At 34.3% G+C, this 10724-nt stretch overlaps 1 protein-coding gene across 2 annotated transcripts in view; it reads left to right on the forward strand.

Annotated features, from left to right (window-relative positions):
- The first annotated feature begins 1195 nt into the window (after window positions 1-1195).
- The window catches only part of LOC110102367 (cytochrome c oxidase assembly factor 5), a 17134-nt gene continuing 7605 nt past the window's right edge, over window positions 1196-10724 (forward strand). For both annotated transcript variants that reach the window (XM_028696320.1, XM_028696319.1), the window contains exons 1-2: window positions 1196-1340; window positions 3250-3354. In XM_028696320.1, the coding sequence (XP_028552153.1) occupies window positions 1272-1340; window positions 3250-3354 (174 nt within the window). In that variant the 5' untranslated portion in view covers window positions 1196-1271. The remainder of the gene's footprint in view (window positions 1341-3249; window positions 3355-10724) is intronic.

Here is a 10724-nt window from a genome sequence, read left to right on the forward strand (position 1 = left end):
TAGAAAATATAATTTTCACACTTACAAGTTCGATAGAGATTTATGAATGCATATGCTCTGAATCACATTATCATGAAAAGTCTAATTAAGAAAAATATGAAATTTGCATTCATCAATCCAATTTTTTTTTTTAATAAATATCGTATCCACTATTCTGCTATTTTATTCAATGATAAAAATTTCAAAAATATTATTTTTATTCCAGTAAGATAATTTATGTAATTAAAGTAAACTATAGTGATTTGTTGTAAGTAAGCATAACACTTCATCATGGGTTTAACACTCTATTATATCACGTTTTTACTTGATTCAACACATATACTTACTTATATTCAGTGAGGTTTTGATATTTATATATCAAAGAAAATCTAAGTATTATTTGGGGTTGATAAAACAAACAATTCTTACATCATTCAAAAATTCACTCCACAACTACATCAATGACCTGATGAGGGAATTAGTGAAATAGAATGTGATGTTTTATTAGTTTTCCAATCATACATGCACACCAATCAAGCTAAGCCCGGTAGGTATAATATAAGTTTTATTAATATAAAATTAAAAATGATTAAATTTACTTTAGAATTAGTATAAATCAATAATTTTATTACTATATGACACAATTGCTTTCCAATCTTTTTCTCACCGACCCTCATAATGGAACAATTATTAGGTCAGGCCACCTGACGTAGCTCTACATCCGGACGCCAATAACATGTCGCCACATGTTCTTATTCTTTACCGCGCAGCCCGACGACCCGACCCAAAACCGGACCCGGTATTGCTATGTAATGGCTGATTTGTGCAGACCGGGGTATTGCTAGGTATTGCTCGGCAATAACGAGAAATATCATTATGTCAAGACTAATACCTAGCAATACAGAGCAATTCCCCGGTTTTGCTAGGTATTGGTCTTGACAGAATGATATTTCTCATTATTGCTGAGCAATACATAGCAATACACGAACATAGCAATACCGGGTTCCGGTCCGGGTCGCGTCGTCGGGCCGAACGGTAAAGAGTAAGAGCACGTGGCGATATGTTGTTGACGTCCGGATGTAGAATTAGGAGATAAAAGTTCCTCCCAATGAGGCGGTATTTTCACCGATATTACTTGGACCGCATGCTCCTGGACTCCTGGTTGTAGGGCCAATTGACTGTTACGCGGCCTTTTCACTTCGCCCAGCCTATTTATCTCCGCCGAAGCTAATTAGAAACTAGAAAGAATATAGAAAACCTCTTCGCTCCTTTTTCAGGAGAAGCGAGGGCGAATGTCGAAGTCTTGCAAGGGCTTGGCAATGGAGCTCGTGAAATGTCTCAGCGAAACAGACTGCGTCAAGGTGAGAGAATCCTGTTTTTCTTTTTTTGTTATTCATTATTCCGCCTGATTTAAGAGACTTTCTTTAGCTGTTTTGTGGGGGAATAGATAGAGCCTCATGTTGTGTTATCATTTCAAACATTGAATAAAACGACGATACAGAAGTAATTGAGATTGTTTTTGAATGGGGCATTTGGAGAAACACCGAAGGAGATTGAAGCTTGTAAAATTATTACTGTTTTCCAATTTTAATGGTGTTTGGAGAAACACCAGAGCGTCATTGGGCTGTTTGGTTGCAAGCTTTAGCGTGGATCTTGCCTGATTCTTTTTATATAGTTTTTAGCCACATAAATACTGCTAATATATTAAATCACCTATATTTCCAGTTTTAGTCTAAATCCCGGCTTTAGTAAATACTAGGAGAAATTGGATTTAAGAGATGTACGCTTCTACTCACGTTGCCTTTTTTTCTTCTTCATTTAAATAATAAAATTTGAAAATATCTACCAAACCGATTGCAAGGATTTTACTAGAGTTAACATTTAAACTGTCAAATAATTTTCAAGTTTTAACACATCCAAAGTTTACTAATTCAAAATTTACAATATTTACTTAATCTTATTGAATTAAATCCTATTTGTACCCAAGCAAACACCAACTTACCACTGATTTCCAATTTAACAGGCCGGAAGACGGTCATTTGCTATTGAATTACGCATGTCTTACTCAAAAAGGGCTAGAATGTTGGTCCAATGAATTTGTTTTATAGTCACTATATGATGCATATAAAAGGAAGTGTCAAAGTTTGAGAAAAGAGGATTGCATAGCGAAGACATGGCTATATATACCATGAAGCTCAAAAGTGTGTTGGCATTGATGGTGTTCTATGGGGGTTGGTAGGTAGACAGATGTGGGATTGAGATGGGATTGTGGTCAAAGTAGATGACACACAAGCATGGCATCAAGCACGCAGTTGATAACAGGCCGGAAGACGGTCATTTGCTATTGAATTACGCATGTCTTACTCAAAAAGGGCTAGAATGTTGGTCCAATGAATTTGTTTTATAGTCACTATATGATGCATATAAAAGGAAGTGTCAAAGTTTGAGAAAAGAGGATTGCATAGCGAAGACATGGCTATATATACCATGAAGCTCAAAAGTGTGTTGGCATTGATGGTGTTCTATGGGGGTTGGTAGGTAGACAGATGTGGGATTGAGATGGGATTGTGGTCTAAGTAGATGACACACAAGCATGGCATCAAGCACGCAGTTGATAACAGTGGCCATGTTCTGTGAGGAATAGCAATTACTTGTAGATGCAATTAACATGATGAATAATACTGTTGGAGGCGTTGTTGTGAAGAAACATGGTTGGATTGTCGAGTGGGTGGATGTGAAGAAGTCAATGAGACTTTGATGCCAATTATTTGTGTGAGAGAAAGAGAGAGCAAGAACGAGGGGATCAAGCCATATTCTTCATTCAATCAATTTCAAATTTAACAAACTTAATTCAAACAACCTTAATGATTATTCAAAAGAGAAAATGACCGAATTGGGCCATTAACTTATAAAAGTGTCAATTTGATCTCTTGACTCTTTAAATATGGACCTAATTATTCATTCGGATTTCGGTGAGATCATTTAGGTCCTTATTTAAAAAGTTAAGGGATTAAAATGGGACTTTAAATATTTGGAGACTATCTTGATTCTTTGTAAAGAGTTAGGGGACCATTCTTTATCTCTTATCCAAAAGGATAATTGTCCATATATCCAATATCCTAATGAAAATAAACCTAATCCTATGTCGAATTATTTTGGTAAATCTAATTAAACATATTTTAAATTCTTTTGTTATGCTCTGGAAAAGGTTAGTAAATAGTTTAATATAGCTTTTGTTTGTCTTTTGATTGATTTAACTGCATCACGCAGGCTCAAAATAGACCATATAGGGAATGTGCTGGAGAGAAGGAACCTTCTATATCAAGTGAATGTATTGGTCTGAGAGAAACATATTTCAATTGCAAGAGAGGCCAGGTTTGTTGGAAAGATACATTGCTTGCTAGAAATGCTCAACAAAATTTACATATATTCCTTATGTAATCCGGTATCATAAAATTTATTTACAAACCACATAAACAGAGTACATGCATCTTCCTAACCTCAGATTTTGTTGTCTGCTATAATGCCACGTTGAAAGATAACTTTTATAATTACTTTCCTACTCTAGAAAGTATATGCTCCAGAATGGTAACCCATCCAGACGGTAATAGTTCGTGATTTACATGAATTAATTCTGGCAGGCTACAACTATCTGTTAGTCTTTATATCACCACCAAAAATGCCCATGCCCTGCCATACTTTATGACAGCTTTTGCATACTTTTGGTTCTCATATTCTTAGTGTTTTTTTTTTTCAATGTGGTTATTACTCTTCATCCTCATCACATAAAAAATATGTTATATGACCTTCATCCTTAAATGCCAATCCCACCTGTGTTGTACCTTATCTTCAATGAAAATGTTTTTTTTTGCTGCATGTCCACTTCCATACATGACCTTGTAGGCAACCTGATCGAATGCAATGATGACAAAGGAAAGCAAACATAATTTTATGAGAAATGATTCATAATGTTCTAAATTTGTTTTACCCATTTTGCCAAATAGATTATTTCAACGTGTCCAAAATGAAAAAAGCACAAAAGGCTCCCAATACTATCTGCATTGCAATGCAGGGTAATAATTGACACAAGGAGGAAGTTGCGAGGGAGTTATCACACATATTTTCAATATATCCTTCTTGGTGTGCAGACCATAGGTGTCTTTCTTGATGTAGTGGCGACTATATTTTATTGAGGTTCTGATGTGAAACGTACATGCAAAGATGGGTTACTTAATGAATTTGCACGCTTAATATTTAGAGCCACAATAATTATATCCTTTATATTGATTTTAAATGACAAGATAAAATACAAAGAGCGGTAAAACAAGCTTAGGCTAAATTACATGCATAGGAGTTAAAATCGTAAAACAATCAATTAATCTAACATTGCATACATGAATGGTTTTCAACGTAAATCCCAATGCTAACAATAGGATTAGACACTATGCAAGAATCCCTCACTCAACTCTCTAGTTATCTAAGTTTTAGCGAGGAAGAATTAGCATGATCATTGTGAATCAAAATATAACCACGATTGAGGAATAAACTACGAAGATAAGTGAATTAGAGGAAGAGTTTACCCAAAGAAGGGGAGTTACGATGTTCCGGTGTGGTCGATTATGAGCTTGGGGAAGAGTGGACGGCAACTTCAGGATTGGAAGCCTTCACGATGGCGATCTGAGACCTTCTGGACAGTGAAAAAGTCATCGAAGGTCACCAAAATGGCTGGACAGCAGCTAGGGATGTCTTAGATAGCAGCAATGAAGGTCGGGACAGCAGTTTGGCACTCGAAATAATTCTTGATAGCAACTTCACAGACCTGGAAAGCATTTCCAGCACTTGGAAATTCTGGACAGCAAATTGTATGGCTTAGAAAAGCCTTGGACAACACGTGACGGATTGCTGGATAGCAGGCAGGAGAGGAATTGGTGACAATATTGCTGGCCGGAATTTTATGGACAGCAAATTCCTATCTTCAAATTCTCAAGATGCTAGGTAGCAGGTTTTGGAATAGCAGCCAGCATTTGGAGGCCCAAGACAGCAGGAACGGATTTTCCTTGGGCAAGATTTTTCAGATTTCCCTAATCAATTTGGTAGGGGTAATTTGAATTTTGAATGTAATGGATGGTGGGAGGGAAAAGTGATTAGAGAAATAATTATTTGGATCCAAAATGAATGCCAATTAATGTTGATTGGAGAGGAATAAAGAGCCGGCAATTAGGGGAGCAAATCAGGGGATTGGTCTTAATTAAATGTGGGCTCAAGCTCTTAATTGATGCAGGAGAATAAATCTGATTTTAAACTCAGATTTATGCAGAGTAATTGGTTACCTAATTGGGTTAGGGAATTAGGGAAAGATTTGACATCAAATCTAAATTGAATTTGAATTCAAATTCCCACTGATTTTGGATCACACAAATTAGGAAACTGATTGAATAGCAGTAGTATTCGATTGATGGCTGAATGGGGAAAGAGGTTAAAGGATTTAATTGATTTGGGTGTGGGTCCACCCAATCAATTAATTACGTATGTTTTTCTTTTTTTGTTATTCATTATTCCGCCTGATTTAAGAGACTTTCTTTAGCTGTTTTGTGGAGGAATAGATAGAGCCTCATGTTGTGTTATCATTTCAAACATTGAATAAAACGACGATACAGAAGTAATTGAGATTGTTTTTGAATGGGGCATTTGGAGAAACACCGAAGGAGATTGAAGCTTGTAAAATTATTACTGTTTTCCAATTTTAATGGTGTTTGGAGAAACGAAACACCAGAGCGTCATTGGGCTGTTTGGTTGCAAGATTTAGCGTGGATCTTGCCTAATTCTTGTTAAATAGTTTTTAGCCACATAAATACTACTAATATATTAAATCACCTATTCTTCCAGTTTTAGGCTAAATCCCGGCTTTAGTAAATACTAGGAGAAATTAAATTTAAGAGATGTACGCTTCTACGCACGTTGCCTTTTTTTCTTCTTCATTTAAATAATAAATTTCAAAATATCTACCAAACCGATTGCAAGGATTTTACTAGAGTTAACATTTAACCTGTCAAATAGTTATCAAGTTTTAACACATCCAAGGTTTGCTAAATCTAAATTTACAAGATTTACTTAATCTTATTGAATTAAATCCTACTTGTAACCAAACAACCACTAAGTTACTACTGCTTTCCAATTTAACAAGCCGGAAGACGGTCGTTTGCTATTGAATTAAGCATGTCTTACTAAAAAAGGGCTAGAATGTTGGTCCAATGAATTTGTTTTATAGTCACTATATGATGCATATAAAAGGAAGAGTCAAAGTTTGAGAAAAGGGGATTGCATAGCGAAGACATGGCTATATATACCATGAAGCTCAAAAGTTTGTTGGCATTGATGGTGTTCTATGGGGTGGGTAGGTAGACAGATGTGGGATTGAGTTGGGATTGTGGTCAAAGTAGATGACACACAAGCATGGCATCAGGCACGCAGTTGATAAAAGTGGCCATGTTCTGTAAGGAATAGCAATTAATTTTAGATGCAATTAACATGATATATTCTACAAAGGGGAGGATGAAGAATACTATTGGAGGCGTTGTTGTGAAGAAACATGGTTGGGTTGTCGAGTGGGTGGATGTGAATAAGTCAATGAGACTTTGATGCCAATTATTTGTGTGAGAGAAAGAGAGAGCAAGAACGAGGGAATCAAGCCATATTCATCATTCAATCAATTTCAAATTTAGCAAACTTAATTCAAACAACCTTAATGATTATTCAAAAGAGAAAATGACCAAATTGGGCCATTAACTTATAAAAGTGTCAATATTATCCCTTGACTCTTTAAATATGGACCTAATTAGTCATTCCGTGAGATCATTTAGGTCCTCCTTTAAAAAGTTAAGGGATTAAAATGAGACTTTAAATATTTGGATACTATTTTGATTCTTTGTAAAAAGTTAGGGGACCATTCCTTATCTCTTATCCAGAAGGATAATTGTCCATATATCCAATATCCTAATGAAAATAAACCTAATCCTATGTTGAATTATTTTGGTGCATTTTGGTAAATCTAATTAAACATACTGTAAATTCTTTTGTTATGCTCTGGAAAAAGGATAGTAAATAGTTTAATATAGATTTTGTTTGTTTTTTGATCGATTTAACTGCATCACGCAGGCTCAAAATAGACCATATAGGGAATGTGCTGGAGAGAAGGAGCCTTCTATATCAAGTGAATGTATTGGTCTGAGAGAAACATATTTCAATTGCAAGAGAGGCCAGGTATGTTGGAAAGATACATTGCTTGCTAGAAATGCTCAACAAAATTTACATATATTCCTTATGTAATTTGATATCATAAAATTTATTTACAAACCATATAAACAGTGTACATGCATCTTCCTAACCTCAAATTTTGTTGTCTGCTATAATGCCACGTTGAAAGAGAACTTTTATAATTACTTTCCTACTTTAGAAAGTATATGCTTCAGAATGGGATAATAGTTCGTGATTTACATGAATTAATTCTGGCAGGCTACAACTATCTGCTAGTCTTTATATCACCACCAAAATGACCATGCCCTGCCATTCTTTATGACAGCTTTTGCATACTTTTGGTTCTCATATTCTTAGTTTTTTTTTTCAATGTGGTTATCACTTGTCATCCTCATCACATAAAAAATATGTTATATGACCTTCATCCTTAAATGCCAATCCCACCTTTGTTGTACCTTATCTTCAATACAACAACAACAACAACAAACCTTTGTTGAATATCATCTTCTAAGAAAAGTATTTTTTAATCTTCATCCTTAATACACTTCACTTGAACTAAATCCTTACTACTCCTATCTCTTTGTTTGGCTAACTTATACATATGAAAATGTTTTTTTTTTTGCTGCATGTCCACTTCCATACATGACTTAGTAGGCAACCTGATTGAATGCAATGATGACAAAGGAAAGCAAACATAATTTTATGAGAAATGACTCATAATATTCTAAATCTGTTACCCATTTTGCCAAATAGACTATTTCAACGTGTCAAAAATGCCAAAAAGTACAAAAGGCTCCCAATACTATATGCAATGCAGGGTAATAATTAACACAATGAGGAAGTTGCGAGGGAGTTATCACACATATTTTCAATATATCCTTCTTGGTGTGCAGGCCATAGGTGTCTTTCTTGATGTAGTGGCGACTATATTTTATTGAGGTTCTATGTGTTTTTGTGCAGGCAAACTCTCATATCTTCCACCAAGCATGTTTATTAGTGTGGTGGGATGAATTTTACAGATATCAATGGCCCACATACCACATCAAAAGTTATTTTATTAGTGCAACTAGATGCCTTATCTTCACTACCTTTTGTGGAGGTTTCATAGAACTGTTGCCAGTTCCGTTTGGAAATATTTGGACAAAAAGGTTGGCATGATGAGGTTTTGACAAACATGGATGCAACTTATGAACAAAATGAATAAAAAAATGCAAGGGATGGTATGCTAAAATTTAATAATGAAGATGTAGTAACCCAAATATATGAAAAGCATTTGGTAAATGAAAAATATGAATATTTAAATGTATGTTTGAACTAAAACACTTTGGCGTTGTGCTTTAGTGAGCTGCGATGATAAGCCAAGAGCACAGCGATGCTAAGTCAAGAGCATAGTGGTGCTAAGCATCGCTGTGCTAGAAGCTAACGCTGTGGGTTTGCGTCTTTGTTCTATAGTAACTCTGAATTTAATATACGGTGCTAAGTTGGAGTGGTTACATATATTCTAAATATTTATGCCATTTCACCCCCACCGCCTCCCCACTCATTGTTTGGCTGGGAGTAAACTGCAGGTGAAGGGACAGTAGGAACAGAGACGGAGGAGAGAGAAAGTCTGTTAGAGACTTTTTGTCTGCCATTTATTTTATAAAAAATATTCTATTCAATGCAAGTTACTAAACAATATCAGAAATTCTTTCCATTTGAAAGATGCGTGAAGATATTCCCTGCAAATATTTATTTGCACTGGTCCTGAATGATCCTATGCAATCACATGTTAAATTTGATTGAGAAGTTCTAAATGAGGCAATTGATATTTTCTTGACCACAAATATGTGAATAAATACAACAAATAAAAAATAAAAATAAAAATTCCCTAAAAAACAAAACATTCCCGTAAAAAAAGAAATATAGTCTTGAAATTTAGTATGAAAAGAGGAGAATAAAAATAGAGAATTTATTACAAGATTTATTCACTTAATCCATTAAAAAAGGAAAGCTGCGTATAAATATGTGGAGAGACAACTATTTAAGAGAGAATCAAATCTAAAAATCAATCTTTAATTTAAGAATATAGAATTAAATATATATGAAAAATGAAATGTTTTTGTTCACTAATTGCTTGATTGTTGTAGATGGAAGTTATTGTCCTAGGATTGTTAGATTGCTTTATATGAAAATGTGCTGGCCATGGATTTGGGATTATTTGAATACCCTCCCTCAAGTTGATTTGTAGATATTAATCACGCCTAACTTGTTGATTATTTTCAAAACTCGTTGTGGGTAAGGACTTAGTGAAGATATCCATTGTTTATTAGGTTTCTTAAAACATAATTTAGTATGGCTAGTTTATTTTTATTTTATTTTATTTTTTTGAGATGAAATGTTAGTGTATATCAATATGTTTAGTTCTTTTTCCATGGGCTATTTTTTTTGAAGTTCTTATTACAACCTAATTGTCATGGTGAATAATTTTAGAGAATTTTTTTTTTCACTTGTAGTTTAATTCTAATAAATTTTCTAGTCACATTCTTTCATTAATAATAAGTGGCACTACCATGTATTCAACTTCAGAGCAGGTCATTGAGACCAAAAGTTATTTCTTATTGCATTTAACCATGTTTCACTATACATGTGTACGATAAACCTTTGGTGGAACTTCAATTTGATGCGTCTCCAACCTAATAATTATTTGTGAAAATTTTGATTTTCTTGTTGGATGCCCTTTTATATAGCATGCTATAACTTGGTGTTATCTTGAGGTATTTTATAATAAAGGTAATAACTTTTATGTGGTATTCAGTAGGGATGTTTGTTTGTTAGCTTACAACATTAACAATAACTTTAATATCAGGATGGGTGAGAGAGTATAGATGAGTTTGCCCATAAGGCGTCGATACTTGCCTTTATTAATTGGTGTGTTATTTGTGGTATTCCTAATTTTCTTTATTGGCTTCATTGGAGTTCTTGTAGGCTTACATCCAAGCATCCCTGTTTCTTGGAGTAAAAATGTACTTCATTTGTGCAATAGTAATACCTTGTTTTGATCATATAATTTATATATCAAGAAAGTATATTATATTTATTAAATATTTTATCTTAAATTCTCTTGTTAAAAAGACTTTTAATTGATTAGTTCTTCGTTTAAGTCACATTTTAATATAATATTATATATAGACATGATTGTGATTGCTCTTTTCCTTTAGTTGAGCATTTGATAGTTGAGCATTTGTTGAAGAGAGTGATCACTTGGCACTAAGTGTATCGAAATGGGGGCTACTCGACATTATATAAAACTTTTTTGGGTCAGCATACCTTATTGGTAGGGCTGCAAACGAACCGAACCGAGCCGAGTATGTGAGTGTTCATGTTTGTGTTCATTTAATATCAACTTGTTCAAGTTTGGTTCATGTTTGTTCGAGCTTTATTGTTTGTGTTCATGTTTGGTTCGTTTAAATTAATGAGTGTTCATGTTCGGTTCATGTTCAGTTCATGTT

This window comes from Dendrobium catenatum, unplaced genomic scaffold (genome assembly GCF_001605985.2).
Source record: "Dendrobium catenatum unplaced genomic scaffold, ASM160598v2 fragScaff_scaffold_733, whole genome shotgun sequence".
NCBI classification, from domain to species: Eukaryota; Viridiplantae; Streptophyta; class Magnoliopsida; order Asparagales; family Orchidaceae; genus Dendrobium; species Dendrobium catenatum.